This window comes from Microplitis demolitor, chromosome 1 (assembly GCF_026212275.2).
Source record: "Microplitis demolitor isolate Queensland-Clemson2020A chromosome 1, iyMicDemo2.1a, whole genome shotgun sequence".
In the NCBI taxonomy this organism is placed as follows: Eukaryota; Metazoa; Arthropoda; class Insecta; order Hymenoptera; family Braconidae; genus Microplitis; species Microplitis demolitor.
This window is the reverse complement of record NC_068545.1, coordinates 6,849,925-6,865,929: the sequence shown is the minus strand read 5'-3', so window position 1 is coordinate 6,865,929 and position 16,005 is coordinate 6,849,925. Positions and strand designations below refer to the sequence as shown.

The following is a 16,005-nucleotide window of genomic DNA, read 5'->3' as shown; positions in this document are numbered from 1 at the left end:
GATATATATATACGTATATATTTTTTAAAAATATTTATAATATTTTTATTGTTTATTTATAATATTTAAATATCACTTACTGTTATGCAATTTAAATGAAATATAATTTAAAATTGGAAAAATTAAATTTTTGGAGTTAAAATGATTATTTAAATTTATAAGGTTGCATGCTTGTAAATATACAGTTTGTGTGATAAGTAATAAGTATACTTATAAGTGAAAAGTAGTTTAAGGTTATAGCACGTGTCTTGGTTTATTTGCGACGTTAACATTAGTTTTTATTCAATTATTAAATAATCAAAGTATAATAATGTCTATCCCAGCGAGAATAGTGTAAGTATTTTTAATTTTTAATTAATGTTTTTGTTATTTATTTATATTTTTTAAATTAATAATATGTTGTTAATATTAATTTATAAATATTTAGAAAACCGAAGTCAGTGAAAGCTAAAAAAGCGATTTTGAAAAAAGAACCGCAATTAATTGAAGATGCTAAAGAAACGATATGTATTAGAGGAAGTACTTCTTCGAAGTATGTTTTTGATGCTATGAAAGATTTAGTAAGTACATTATTATTATTTATTGGTAGAAAATAAAATTTAATTTAAAACATTATAGCTCACACGGCACAAAAAGAAAATTGTTGATTTTTTTCTACATGTAAGTCAACAATTGGTTACATGATAATAAATTATAGCTCTACATTTAAAAAAAAATAAATAATTTTTGTTTTCGCCGGAGATTAAAATAAAAGACTCATTACCCGCTCACTTTTCATTGGAGTGAGATTAAGTCACTCAATGTAAATTGGTAAATCAAATGAAAAAATTAGTGAATGTAGCAGACATGAAATAATTCATAAATTTCAAGTAAATAAATAAATTAATTCAAATAATGAAATTGAAAAAAGACGCGCGTACTAATCTTTAAACTATCTAAATATGCCTGACATCTATAAGATAGAAGTTTTGAGGCTGTTTTTTGACTTATCGATAAGGCACCAAAATATTGACGAAATAATCAGAAATTTATACACTTTAAAAAATCCGGAGTGAAATTAAATCCGAATTCACTCCGCCACTCGGAGTTCCGGAGTTTTTAAAAAAATCACTCCACATGCGGAGTGAATTGGGAGTTTTTTTTAGCGGAGTGACGCGGATTTTATTTCACTCCCAATTCACTCCGGTCCGGAGTTTTAGCATTTAAATAAATTTATTAATTGATGAATTGAATGAATTTAATTAATATTAAACTGTTGAACTGTTTGTGTGTCGAGTGTGCGAAATTCACTCCGGAGGAATTAAATTAATAAAAAATTATGTACTTCGTGAAAATTCCCTTTCGGAGTGAATTTCACTCCTTGGGAAGTGAATAATCCAAAATTCATTCACTTCGCATTCACTCCGGATTTAATCCGCATTCACTCCGCGAATTTTTTACAATGTATCATTAAAAGAATATCTGCTCAAAAGATTTGACATACTAGTGACGAAAAATAATAAGCTTCAAATATTCCCCTAAACGATTATTTAATTGAAATAACGTTTTTATAATAGAAAAAAGAACACAAATTTCTTATTTATAAATTTTTAAATTATTCGTAATTTTTTCAATAATTGGAAGTTTTTCGAATTATTCATAAATTCTTAAATTATTCGAAAGTTAACGAATGATTCTAAAATTTTCTTTTGAACGACTTAAAATTGTACTAGTTTTTTTAATAATTTTTGGTTTCTTTGAAAACTAAACTTTCCGTTAGATAAAAATTGAATATTTAAAAGCTGACGAGAATTTTCTTGATTTGAATCTAGTAATTTAAAAAGTTACCAATAATTCAAAAACTTTTAAATAATTATCAAATTGACAAATAATTTGAAAAGATACGAATAAACCGAAAAGATTCGGATAACACGAGAAGATTCGAATTGTTCAAAAAGTTACGAATATTTCGAAAATTTTCGACTAATTTAGAAATTCAAATTATTGAATTTCCTTTCGCAAAAAACCCGATTCACACATCCCTAGTGAAAAATGGGTAACACGACAGTTGAATGCCAAAATAACCGCGACAAAATAATCGTAAACCAAAACACCCCCAAACTAAAACACCCATGACAAAAAACCCGCAAATTGAAATATTTTACGTTATTAATGAATGTATCTATCATTTTGAATGCATATATTACTTGATAATATACTCAAATTGAATTACCTGGGGTTCTGTTAGGAAGTGACATGCGTTAATATTACCAGACAAAGTAATATCACCTGAAAAATGACAGGCTGAGCGCGATTTTCAAAACAGCCACTTAATTTAAATTTATAATAAATTAGAAAATACTATGATATGATAAAAATATGATACGTCATATCCTAATACAGATAGATTCACAAAAATTTATTTATTTTTGGTAATTTTTTCTATAAAAATTATAAAAACGCATTAATCAGTTAAAGAGAGCGACTAATAATACTGATGGGATTTAGGGGCTTTTACCTTAATAATAAAAAATGATTTATTTTTTTTAGCATAAATTAAAAGCACCAAGTTGTATATTGATGGAAAAAAAACACGAAATGCTTCCATTTGAAGATACAGTGCCTATTGAAAAATTTTGCAAAAAATATAATACGCCTTTATTTATGTTTGTTTCTCATAATAAAAAACGTCCCCACAATCTTATAATGGGGAGAACATTTGAACACACATTATTGGACATGGTAGAGTTTGGAGTTGAAAATTATAAAGGTTTGAATGAATTTAAAGTTGATAAAATATCTGCTGGACTCAAACCGATGCTTGTATTTAATGGAGACATGTTTGAAAATAATGATTCGTATAAGAGAATTCAAAATCTTTTTATTGATATGTTTCAACGTGAAGTTGTTGATAATATTAGACTTCAAGGATTAGAGCATGTACTCAGTTTTACGGCTACAGATGGAAAAATTTATTTACGAAGTTACAAGTAAGTTTTATTATTATTTTTAAAATCAAATTAATGAGTAGTTTATGCATTTGATTATTTATTATTTTTTTTTAATTGTAGGATTTCTTTGAAGAAATCCGGTACGAGAATTCCCAGAGTTGAATTGGTGGAAATCGGGCCTAGTATGGATTTAGTTGTTAGAAGAACAAAACTAGCTTCTGATGATTTGTTTAAACAATCTTGCAAGAAACCTAAAGAGTTTAAAATAAAAGCTAAGAAAAATATTAATGTGGACAATCTTGGCACGACATTTGGAAGAATTCATTTGGGAAAACAAAATATCAACAAAATTCAAACTAAAAAAATGAAAGGTATGCAGAAACGAAAAAGTGCCGAAGTACCGGAAGATAAAAGTAAGAAAGCAAAACTCGATGATGACAATAATGAAAATTGATAAATATTATTATTACAAATTTATTAATAATGTATATTATTATTTTATTTAAATAAAAAATGTTTTGTATTTATATTTTGTTACATTTATTCTTCAATTGTAGTCCAAGTAGAAGTTTGTTTCAAATCCTATAACATTTTAAGTAAAATATATTATTCGGTATTTAAAGAAAAAAATAAAAATAAAAAGTTCTAGTTACCTTTATCTTGATACCATGAAGAGCTAAAGATTTTCGGACATCATCACATGCCTCTAGAAGTTCTTTATCTTTGACACTTTGGTTGAGAGATTTATTTCGTACAACACTTCGAAACTTAACTAATGTATCAATAACATCGCCAAGTTTATGATGACCAGCATTATTTTCAACTGATGAAGAAATACCTAGATTTGATAACGTCTCTGTTATGTATACTGATACTGCAGCAACACACGTTGAATTATTAATTGCCATATTATTTTCAACTGCCTGTATAAAAATTTTAATTAATTAAAAAATCAGCAAGAAAATTTATGATCCTGAAGTTTCGAGACACTTAACAATTTTCGTTTTTTTTTTCTTTCAACAAGTCAACTACAAAAAAAAAACTGAAAATTTGCATATATAGAAAATTTAAAAAACTATAAGTACAATTTTTTGAAATATTTTTTTTTTTTATAATTTGTCGTTTTTAAAAAAATTAAAAAATTATAAGACTTCGACTAACTTCAATATCATAAAAATTTAACGATTTATAAATATTTCAAAATATGTTTTCACCCAAGTAGCACACTTGGATTTGTGACATTTTTAAGATAGAAGTTTTGAGGCTGTTTTTTGACATCTATAAGGTATCAAAATGTTAACGAAATAATCAGAAATTTATGTCACCGAAAAAAGATCTGCTTAAAAGACCACTGAAAAAAAGATTTATTTGAGCCAAAGATATCGTATATTTGGATATGGTCAAATAAATATTTAATTGTGGAAAAGATGTCATATATTTGATCAATTTAATTGCGTAAAATAAGTGGATTATTTGTGGTAAATAAATAAATGTTAGTTGATGTAAATAATAAACTTTTTAACATATTTTAAGTTAATTGAATATATATATATAAATATATTTCATTATTTTATAGTTACTCCAAAATAAAAAAAATTGTATTTTTCAATTTGTAATTGCAACGCTGATATAATTAATAATACAAATCACCCTTCAAAATAATATACTTACCATCAACGGTGACATTAATTTTTATTGGGCCATGTGCTTCAAATATGTGTTAAGTAACGCCAAGTTTTCTGTTATTCGCCACAAATTTATTATCTTTACCACAAATATATTATATTTATTTCTAGGAACCAAATATTTATCTGTGCTAAATAAATCTATTCAAATAAAATATATATATCAGCCAAATTATAAAATTATTTGACTCAGCTGTCATATTTAGTTCTACCAAATATATTTATTTGTCATTAAGAAATATTTAAAAGAAAATTCACAAATAAATTGATTTATTAACTGAAACGATTTTTTAATTGAAATTACTTTTTTGGGATGAAAGAAAAGAATATAAATTTCCTATGACTCCTAGGACCAGCATCTCCCTAGCGAATACGAATTACGATCAATTACGGTATTTACTATAAATTACAGTGATTGCCGTAATTTACGGTACTAAAGAGAATCACGGTAAAGGTACACTAATTTATCGTAAATTCGCGGCAACCCTGCGGTATTTTACCGTAAAGTGAAGTATTGTACAGTGTTCACATAAAAATGCCTCAAATTACGATCAATTGCTGTATTTTCCCGTAAGGTGGGGCAAATTTACCGTAACAATATGAAATTTCGCGGTAAAATACGGTAATTTAGGGTAAATACCGTAATTCGGATCCGCTACGGCTACATGTTTTATATGCATAAAAAAACTTGGTTTTGAAACAAAAAAAAAATTTTGTCCTTTTAAAAGACATCTTAAAGTTGTCTCTGTGCTACTTGGGCAGTAGTTGAAAAATATTTACAAAATAAATGAATCCACTGATAAATTTACTTTTTTTGTTTTTTTAATTACTAACTCACCTGAACAGGATGTAACATTTTATTTACAATGTCAACTAAATCTGATAATTCAGATATAGCTACTGGTGTAGCAAAGTCATTAGCTAAAGCTTTACGAACATTTTCTTTCGCTGAATTTAATTTCTAAAATAAAAAATTTTAAAAAAAAGTTTAACATAATCAATATAAAAAAAAAAAAATTAATAGTTAATAATATATTATTCACTTACGTTATATACAATCGATTCATCAATATTTTTAGAAGTTATTTTTCCAGCCGTATAATTCTGACAATCATTAAAAAAGTATTCGAATTTTTTTAACAAAGAGATTGCTTTCTGCATGGTAGTATGAGAGAAATCTACCTCTGGTAATTTTTAAAGATTGAAGATTGTATTGTAATAAATAGAGGAAATAATAAGCTATATATTTATAGTAATTACCTGATCGATAATGAGTTATCAAACATAAAAATCTAAATTGATTGGCTGTATATTTACCAAGTAATTCTTTAATACTTATTGTGTTTTGTAAACTTTTCGACATTTTCACATCTTCCAAATGTAAGAGCCCACTATGTAACCAATAATTAACCCATTGATCTGTCTCATGATGGCAGCAAGATTGTGTTTCTTCATTTTCATGATGAGGAAATATTAAATCGTGACCACCACTATGAATGTCTATATTACTTCCCAAAGTAATACTAAAAAAAAAAAATAGTTATATAGATAACAATAAAATTTTAATTAATTATTTATTCATTATATAAATAGTTAATTAAACCTGCCCATTGTACTACATTCAATATGCCAACCTGGCCTACCAGGTCCCCAAGGACTTTCCCAAAAGGGTTCATCCGGTTTTACTGATTTCCATAAAGCAAAGTCAAGATTTGATTTTTTTATCGGGTGTGATTCATGTTCAAATTGACGACCAAATTTACCATGAGCTTTATATTTTTGTAAATCAAAATAGACTGATCCTTAAATAAAATAATTAATTATCAGTTACAATAAATAATAAAGTAAACTATCAAGTGTCCAGTTCTCTTTTAAAAACTAGTCCTCCAAAAAATGTTTTTTTTTTTTTTCTTTTTTACACCAAACCAACATTTAAAAATTTTTTACTAAATTCTAAAATCAATTTTCATTTTAAAGGGTCGTCTATAAAACACGTTCGCACTTATGGGGGTCGGCGGGTCTAAGGAAACGTGACGTTCGAAGCTCATCAAACAATTTTACAAATTTTTTTCTCGGTTATTTAAAAATTTTTTTTTTTTTATAATAGAAAGTCATTGGTTTCATATTTGTAAGAATATAAATATTTTTATGTTTATATTTCCGTCATTACGAGGGGGGGGGGTCTATCATTTGTGACGTAATATTGATAGGGGGATTGCAGAAAATGTGACATAGCGACGAAGAGGGGGTGGGGTCTAAAAATGTCTAACTTTGCGTGACGTATTTTATGAATGCTCCTTTATATCTATAATTATAATTAAATTTCATATCAAAAAATCAATAAATTTTCAAAATCCAGCCCCTTTGGACTTTACATTAAAATAAATTTACTTGATCAAAAAGAAAATTATTAATTATTATTCTTAAAATTATTTATATTTAAACATGCAGTAAATTCTAGGGCGTGCTCAAAAAAACACTCTGGAGATTGATAAATATCTAACCAGATGGTTAGTAATTGAAAAGTCACGCGTTTTAATTAAAACTAGAGGAACGAAAGAATACCAGATACTGCATTGATCTTCTCCAGAGAGTTGATGAACGCATTATGGTACTCGAATTGTTTCTCTGAGTTAACTAGATAATATTTATAAACGCAAAAGTTGCGTTTTTTTCTTCCAGTGTGAATTTATGAACATGCCCTTGATTTAAATGAAAATTCAATTCAATTCAAACCTCAATAAATATATAAGGGAACTGGACACTGATAGAGGATTAGCAATAGAGTACTTTATTTAAATAGGGTATAGGTGCCATTTGTGGCTACTGTTCCATTTTTGAACATTTAATACTTTATTTTAATTATTGGAAAAGTGTAAAATAAAATTTCCATTTTAATAGTGGGATAAAAATATCTTTAAATATTTAAAAAATTAATAATTATTGCGTCTTTTGCAAATTATTTTATTTTAATTTTCAAGTATCCAAAACTGGCCCTGAAGTGGTCAAAAACGGTACCTCTACCCTAAATAATATTAAAATATATAATAATTATAATACCATCTTTAGCAATGTAAGCTAAATCTTTCGATATAATATTACTGATAAATTGAATAATCTGTGGAATATAATCTGACACTCTACAATATAAATACGGTGGTTTAATATTCAATAATTTAATTTGTTCATAAAATTCTTGCTCATAAAATTTAGCAAGATGTTTCCAATCTGAAAATTGTGATGATCCTTGGGATCGTCTTATTATTTTATCATCAATATCAGTAATACCCATTACTGAAATAACTTTTATGTCAAAAAAATTATCTAATATTCTTCTTATTACATCAAATCTTATATAAGAGCTGAAATAATAGACAAAATTATTTCAATTAATTTAAAAATAAGTTGAAAAAAATGATATTGAAGTTATTCGTAGATGAATAATTTTTGGAATTTTTTTCAAACAATAAATTACAATAAAAAATTTATTTCAAAAAATTCCACCCAAAGTTTTTTTAATTTTTTACATGCATATTTATGATACCGAAGTTAGCCAACGCCTAATCATTTTTGAAATTTTTTTTAAAACGATAAATTACAAAGAAAATGTATTTGAAAAATTGCATCTATAGTTTTTTAAATTATCAACATGTAAATATTTTTAGCTTTTTTTTTGTAATTTATTTGTTGATAAAAAAAAATCCGAAAATTGTTGATTGTCTGTCAATTTCAGAATCATTCATATTTTTAGTATTTTTCTTTTTGTAATAGATTTGATGAAAAAAAAATGAGTGTGAATTTAGTAGACATCAACAAATTTAAAAATCTTAATAAATAGAGTAAATTAATCGTTTATTTGAGAAACCCCATAAGTCATGTTTTTTCGAGATTGGATTTTTTGCATTTTTGGGTTCTTTGGATGTCTCTCCATAGAAATTAATAAAAATATCCATCAAATCAGTGTTTAAAAAACAGTTAACGGGGTGACAGAAATTTCATTTTTTTGAAAAACCCCATAAGTCAATGACTTATGGGATTTTTCAAATAAACATATACAGTTAGTTTTGTAGAAATAATTTTTTCTTTTTTATTTAAAATTTGCGCTTTTTTTTGGAAAAAAAAAATAATATGACTAATTAAAATACTTAAATTAATTATTATTTTTTGTAATTTCTGCGTTTCAGAGTTTAAATGCACATTATATACTTCATTTTATGAGTCTAATAAATTATTTCAATGGAAAAAATTAAAAAAACAATGATTTCATAACTTTTTCTTCCATTTGGTTGAGAAACCCCATAAGTCAATCAATTTTAAATAATTTTTTTAAGTAGTTTCAATTAAAAAATTGAATTTTTCTTGTTTGAATATTTTTCAGAGACACTAACATTATTCTCTTCAATTATTTATTTATTATTTTAATGGCAAGTTTTTCCAGAAAAATGTTTTTTGTGTTTCCTGAAAAATTTTGTTTTCTTGACTTATGGGGTTTCTCAAACAAACGATTCAAATATTTGATAAAATTAAATTTCCAAAAATGCGCAGATAGAAAAAATTTTTAAAATAATAAGTGCATTTTTTATAGATATTATTTTTTAAATTATTTACTCTATTTATTTATAATTTTAAATTTGTCTGATGTCTACTGCACTCACACTCATAAAAAAAATCTTAAATTTTTATTAAAATAATAATGATATCTTACCAAGCATGACCAATGTGTGCAGAATCATAAACTGTTGGTCCACACATGTACCAAGTAGCTATTTTATCATTTTTTAATATCAAAGGTACTTTTTCTTTGTTTATCGGATTATAAACAACAATTTCTGTTGGAAAACCATTTGGTTTTTTCCATGTAAACGAATTTCGATATATTTGTTTCAATGACAAGTAATTTTTTACATTTAAATATTTTGAATAAAGTCTCATCTTTTTATTAATTATTTAAAAAATAATTATTATTTCTATTTAATATCTAATAATAATATAAAAAATATGATTTTTAAATAACCTGTCACATCAATAAGGTTTTGTTGACATTTTTTAATCTTGGACATGAAAACGTGCTTGAAAAATTTAACAAATGGCGGAATGGCGCTCTAGTGGATTTTTTACCGGATAAAAACAATTAATTATTAAAGTTATTTTATAACTCTATTTATAACTTATTACATACGACTGTTACTAATAGTAAGTACATATAAACAGAATTAATAAACTTTTTTAATTGTTGTAAAATTATATTAAGTAAAAACTGTTGAAATGATTTTGTTGCGTATAACCTCTAATACAAATCGTAAATTTTGAATATAATAATTATTTTTTTTTAGATCAATCAACAATGAAATTCACACAGGTATTATATAAAATTCATTTAGGAAGAATGGTTAAACGTAATTGGTTTTTTCATACAAAACAAATATTAGCTGAAAGTGGATCTGAATCAACACTTACTAAAATGGGGATACCAGTTTTTGATCCTGAAGAGATTTTAAATCCACCAAAAACTAAAATAGAGTATTTATTTATTTATATAAATAATTATTTAAGGTCATTCCCAGATAACACCCCCTCCCCTTTTTTCTTAATTTTTAATTTTAATTGCCATGACGGTATTCATATTTCATTTGTGAATTTAAAAAAATTAAGGCATTGATTGAAAAAAAAAGACAATTTGGCCGAGATTCAGATTTTTAAAAAAATTTCAGTCGGATCTCGTTATAAGACTATATTACTGTCTTTTTTACAAATCAGGTATCGCAATAATTTGAGAGAGAAACTAATAGTCTTATAACGAGGTCCTACTGTACTCACAGTTGATATCAATTAGAAGTTAAATGAAATTTGGAAAATAAATTTAAGTAATTTCATGTTAATTTTATAAATTGAATTTAAAAATTTTGTAAACTAACATTTATTTACCAAATTTTATTAAACTCATTATTGATAGCAACTGTAATTTTTTTTAAAATCTATATCTGGGGAAAATTGTAACTACAGTAGACTCTGGTTACAAGTTACATCGCACCCTGTACTCACTCTCACGTCAATTTCATTTTTTCCTGTAAGTAAGAGTATAGACAGAAACATTGATTATAGCCAGAGTGTACGTCGTCCTTTTTTCAATGAGTGCTCTAATTTTTTTTTTAAGACCATTCTCAGATAGCCTCCTCTTTTTAATAATTTTCAATGGTTTTCAGCTGTCATAAGCCTATCAAAATTTTATTAATTAATAAAAAAAAAAAAAAAAAAAAAATTGAAGAATTATTTGAAAAAACGACAACGTAATTGCAATTTCGCTGAGATATAGACTTTTGAAAAAATTATTTACAGTTGATATCAATCAGAAGTTAGACGAAATTTGGAAAATGAATTTCAGTAAAATCATGTCAAGCTTATAATTCAAATTTTCAAATCTTGTAGCCTATAATTCAAAAAATTTTGTGTTGCTCCTAATTGACAACAACTGTAATTTTTTCAACTTTATGTCTCGGCGAAATCGCAACTACGTTATCTTTTTTTTTCAATTAAGGTTTTAGATTTTTTTTTTTTTTTTTTTTTTTTTTTTATTATTAAAATTTTCATGCACTTCTGACAGCTGAAAGTCATTGCAAATTTTTAAAAAAGTGAGGGGCACTGTCTAAAAATGATCTTAATTGATAAATAAAATTTAAATATGGTTATGACAGTTGAAAGTCCTCGAATATCTTGAAAAAATGGGGGAGGGGCACTGCCTGAGAATGCCCTTAATATTAATGATTAATAATAATAATGATAATAATCATTTGTTTTAGTGTTACTCAATTTTTCGATCGTGTTGTTTACCCACGACCCATTCCAATAGATGAGACTCATCCTAGTTGGAAAGAAAGACCATGCTTTAAGCTCAACACTAATGATCTATTAGTAATGGGTACAGAGCAAGCACAAGTATTAACAAAAACACTGCTTGTTAAAGATGGACTCCCTGATAAAATTGAGGAATCAATAAAAGATACTTCTGACGAAGTTAATAAAATTGTTGAAAGATTTGTTTATGCCTCAAATATTTTCGATGCTCATCAAGAAAAGTTACCCAAAAGAATAGATCCTGCGAGGCCAGCTTTCGGTTCACCAAGAGACTATGGGCTTACTGATGTTAGAAAATCGTAAATATTTTTCTTTAATGTTAATTCAACTTATAATTTTGTTTTCATAACAATAATGTATAATTTTTAATTTAGACGTAATCTATTACAAAAAATGCTTCATCTATGTGAGTTATTATGTGGGCCTTCAGTTGTTTCTGATCGACAATTAGTACACAATGGAATAACTCAAATACCACTTGGTAACTATTAAAATAATAATAATAATCGTTATTTTTGTATTTATTAAAATATATTTTCATGATATCAGCATCGAAACTCAAAGTTTTAGTGTCTCTACAGTCAGTCGAAACAAGATAATTTCAAGCCGATACCGCGAATTGATATTAGCAAACGCGTAAATTCTGAATGCCTTCAATCAGCGGGTAGAAACAAGCTTGTTTCGTCCCTTGGGAAAAGAACAAATAATGTTTCTGCCCGCTGCCTAAAGGCTCGCAATTTAAATTCTGATACTTGTCATTCGTTTAATAGTAATTTTAGACCATTGATTTTATTTACGTAAATGATAGCTCTGACTTTGTAATTAAGTTTCATCAAATTTAGTGTGAATAATAAATAGTATTTATAGTTTCTTCTTAATTATAAATTGTTAATGACAATTTTCGCTTACGTTAATAGTTGATGACTGTATTGGTCTTAAATTGACTTGTTTCTGACTGACTGCTACTGAAACTTCAAGTCCTAATGCAAGTAATCATGAAAAATAATATGTGAAACTCAGGATGAAACACGATTTCCGACTGCGGGTGATGTTAGCCAACCAACCTGGTCTGAAATCGTTTTATTTTATCCCTTGTCATACAATATAATATTATACTATTTATTTATCGTAGAAAAAGACAACGATTTAGTGATGTTTAATATGACAGTTGACATGATGATAACAGCAAACAAAAGTTTAACACCAGTAGGAAGTTTTGAAAATGTTAAAGATTTAACTTTGCCAAATATTTATCCTCTTAATCCTATTATTTATTTCCCTGAGGAACACATTTATGAGCAAGAGCATTTATATCGTAAGTATTTAATTTTAATTGAATTAAATAAAAAATTTTTTTAATATTTTTTTTCTTAGCTGTACCTACATCGTCGCCATGGGTAAATCCTCATACGATATTTATTTATCACGATCAAGTAAAAGTTCAAAATATAACAGAACTACCAGTAACTAAAAATCAATTATTAGCCAGATCTTTGATAAAATCATTTACTGCAGCAGCTTCTTGTGCTTATCAAAAATTCGGAACAAATATCAAAGATTTACCCGAACCTATTACAGTTCAATGTGTACAATCGAACGGACAATCATTTCATTTTTCAGTATTTCAATTAAATACTTTAAATATCAGTGGTACTGAAGGTGTAAAAAATCTATGGTGGTCAATGCCAGAAATAGATCTTTTTAAAAAAGCAGAATATGAAGAAGGAAAACCTATAGTAGAAGGTTACAATCCGGAAGTTTTCAAAAGGATATCAGCTTTTTATAATAATCAATAAAATAAAATAAATATTTTTTTGTAAATAATAAAATTTAACAATACAATAAATAATTCAAAAAAATATTGTTTATTTAATTAATCTCTGAATATTATTTAAATATTAATTACTTAATTTATATATTAAGCTTATACTTTAACGTAAAATGCATTTTTATAAATATAAATTATTTTTTAGTAAAAAATTTAAGGTAGATAACGATACCGAGTATTGCAATCTCTAAAATAATTATTAATATTAATACAATTTTATTTGTCAAAACTCTTCGGCCAATTAATCGCATTATTTTTCTAGAGGTTGCTAATTCTTGATCTGTTTCAGATAATCTTCTTTTTGTACGTAATAGCGTTTCTCTTTGTATACCTAATTCAGCAACAACTTCTTGACCAATTTGTTCTGTTTCAGCGGCAACTGTTTGAGAACGTGCTACTGACTGAGCAGATCTTTCGAGAGTAGCTCGAGTACCAAGCAACGTTTGACGTTGCTCAGTTTCCCAGTCAATTCCGTAATTCATTTTTTATATAACAATATTAATATTTTAAATGTATAATTTATTTATGGATTAATTAATTCAATTTCTATTCATCATGATTCATATTAATTCTTTTTTCCCCTGCAACATAAAACAATATAGACATTTTTAATAAGTTAAGTTTAATAATAATAATAATCTTAAAAATAAATTAATTTTACTTAAAATTGTTTGATTACTAAAATCACTGTTCTTAAGTTTTCAGCACGAGATATAGAGTATAACATTACGGTCGAAAAAGAGCACAAACAACAGATATATCAGGATCTCCTGTTTGAAATTGGCAAACTTATTATTATACCGACTAATTGGTATTGAGGATATTCAATCTAAACGTAAGCAATTAAATCCAAGTCCTTATGTTCAAATAATGCAAATGATTGATGAAAAATATCCTGGCGAGTCTTTAATATTTATATTTTTATTAGTAATAATAATAATATCAATAAGTCGTATTTATTGGAAATTGGCATTTGCAACAACTCGAAAAATTCACCACAACAGACCGGATATTGTGCTCCTTGATAAAACCACGTTTGACATGTCATTGAATTCGCAGCAAGTGCTGAGTAAAACATCAGTTAAAAAAGAGTACAAGCAACAGATATATCAGAATCTCTTGTTTGAAATTGGCAAACTTTGCCCAGGCTACCGTGTCAGACTTGTCGTTTTCATTGTTGGCGTCCTTGGAGGGATGAAACAGTATTTTGTATCTGCATTAGCTAGAATACCAACTTGTTTATCGTGAATTTCTGCCAACGCGGATGCAGAAGGCTGTTATCCTCGGATCTCTCCGTCTACTTAGGCAAAGAAATTTGGCCTGCTGCGTTTGCTAACCATTTTGTTGATAGATCATTGTAACAGTACCAGAAGGCGCTTAGTGATCGCCATTGGTAGAGACAGACTACCGATGATACTGAAAGTAGCAGACATCAGACAATTTTTTAATTTTTATAAACAAGTTACTTGAGATAAAATACAATTTTTAGAATATGTACAAGAAGATTTTTTTACATTTTTTAAAGTTTTTTTAAAAAAATTTTTAATAATTTATTTAAAAGAAATAAATTTTCTTGACGTCTGCTACTTTCCGTATTATCCCTGATTGAAAAAAATGATTTGAAATAATTCAAAACAATTTGAAATGATTTAAAACCATTTGAATGGACTAATATATAGATATACACTTGGCATGAATTAAATCATTTTTCTCCATAAGAGATGGACTACCGGGAATAACTCTCTGAGCATTTAAACAAACAAATAATAATAATAAACTTACAGATAAATAAATTTATTTAAAATTATTTGATAACTAAAATCATACCTATGAAAACTTTTCTTATAATTAATTTAATTTGATTTAAATATTCGTGTTGACGTTGGACAAATACCTGAAATTTTTAAAATTTATTTTTAATTATTTAACAAACTCATTGAAAAAATATATTTAATGTACTTATTTTATTAATAGTAATTTTAATATTAAAGTAATTAAACAATTAAAAAAATGAATAATTAATTTAATAATTACTCAAAAAAATATTACAAATATAATATTTTTTTTAAGCAAGTCAAAAAGAAACGTTACCTTATAAATATAATAATGAAAACATATAAACTGTCATGAAAAAAAATTAATATTTTTACATGAAGTAAATTAATAATTAATCAGCTGTAATTCGACATTTTTACACAAAATAAATAAATGTGTAGTGTGAGAACAAAAGTATTCAGCAGGTGCTGCACTCTAGGAACTAAATTTGTAGTTAAATTCAAAATTTATATTTAGTCGAGTGTATTATTATTTATTTTTTAATCTTAAATATGTAAAACTTTAATTAATTAAGCAATTAATAACACTAATCAAATTTTATATATACTTTTTTTATTAACAATGAGAACAATTCAATTTAAGTAAAGAATAAATTCTATAACTAAAATGATAATTATAATTTTGATTATGATTAAATTCAGCAAGATGATATATATCTATATATATTTTAAAAATTATAAAAAAAAAAATATTTTACATTTAATAATGCGTTAGTGTGACAGTCAATAAATCTAATTATCCAAACATCATAAGATCAAGAAGCTTCTTTTTCCACCGAAGAATACGCATTGCTTTTAAGATGAGTAATTCCAAAAAAAGTTGTTTTTTTCTATTAAGAATTTCTAATTTTGTCTCCAACAAACTTGTTAGGGGC

General features: G+C 26.1%; 4 protein-coding genes across 10 annotated transcripts; 2 read left to right on the top strand and 2 right to left on the bottom strand.

Moving 5' to 3' along the window:
- The first annotated feature begins 178 nt into the window (after nucleotides 1-178).
- On the top strand, nucleotides 179-3,457 carry LOC103568527 (ribosome production factor 2 homolog). The gene is made up of 4 exons (XM_008545435.3): nucleotides 179-333; nucleotides 428-560; nucleotides 2,530-2,969; nucleotides 3,051-3,457. The coding sequence occupies exons 1-4, from the start codon at nucleotides 311-313 to the stop codon at nucleotides 3,382-3,384; spliced, it is 930 nt and encodes a 309-aa protein (XP_008543657.1). The 5' UTR covers nucleotides 179-310; the 3' UTR covers nucleotides 3,385-3,457.
- On the bottom strand, nucleotides 3,393-9,707 carry LOC103568526 (probable cysteine--tRNA ligase, mitochondrial). 2 transcript variants are annotated; one of them, XM_008545433.3, is made up of 9 exons: nucleotides 9,630-9,707; nucleotides 9,321-9,547; nucleotides 7,676-7,977; nucleotides 6,219-6,417; nucleotides 5,876-6,138; nucleotides 5,663-5,799; nucleotides 5,454-5,576; nucleotides 3,584-3,853; nucleotides 3,393-3,512 (listed from the first exon to the last, which is right to left on the bottom strand). In XM_008545433.3, the coding sequence occupies exons 2-9, from the start codon at nucleotides 9,545-9,547 to the stop codon at nucleotides 3,471-3,473; spliced, it is 1,563 nt and encodes a 520-aa protein (XP_008543655.1). In that variant the 5' UTR covers nucleotides 9,630-9,707; the 3' UTR covers nucleotides 3,393-3,470. The 2 variants fall into 2 exon arrangements, with proteins under 2 accessions (XP_008543655.1, XP_008543654.1); XM_008545432.3 differs by lacking the exon at nucleotides 9,630-9,707 and having other exon boundaries at nucleotides 9,321-9,557.
- On the top strand, nucleotides 9,697-13,340 carry LOC103568528 (39S ribosomal protein L37, mitochondrial). The gene is made up of 6 exons (XM_008545436.3): nucleotides 9,697-9,808; nucleotides 9,949-10,135; nucleotides 11,413-11,766; nucleotides 11,842-11,948; nucleotides 12,600-12,782; nucleotides 12,842-13,340. The coding sequence occupies exons 2-6, from the start codon at nucleotides 9,960-9,962 to the stop codon at nucleotides 13,261-13,263; spliced, it is 1,242 nt and encodes a 413-aa protein (XP_008543658.1). The 5' UTR covers nucleotides 9,697-9,808; nucleotides 9,949-9,959; the 3' UTR covers nucleotides 13,264-13,340.
- A 10-nt stretch (nucleotides 13,341-13,350) lies between these two features.
- LOC103568529 (vesicle transport through interaction with t-SNAREs homolog 1B) lies at nucleotides 13,351-15,494 on the bottom strand. Of its 6 annotated transcripts, XM_053742312.1 has the most exons (5): nucleotides 15,387-15,494; nucleotides 15,123-15,189; nucleotides 14,302-15,038; nucleotides 13,957-14,199; nucleotides 13,351-13,876 (listed from the first exon to the last, which is right to left on the bottom strand). In XM_053742312.1, the coding sequence occupies exon 5, from the start codon at nucleotides 13,775-13,777 to the stop codon at nucleotides 13,430-13,432; it is 348 nt and encodes a 115-aa protein (XP_053598287.1). In that variant the 5' UTR covers nucleotides 13,778-13,876; nucleotides 13,957-14,199; nucleotides 14,302-15,038; nucleotides 15,123-15,189; nucleotides 15,387-15,494; the 3' UTR covers nucleotides 13,351-13,429. The 6 variants fall into 6 exon arrangements, with proteins under 6 accessions (XP_053598287.1, XP_053598275.1, XP_053598280.1 ...); XM_053742300.1 differs by having other exon boundaries at nucleotides 13,957-15,038; XM_053742305.1 differs by having other exon boundaries at nucleotides 13,957-14,711.
- Between the last annotated feature and the right edge of the window lie 511 nt (nucleotides 15,495-16,005).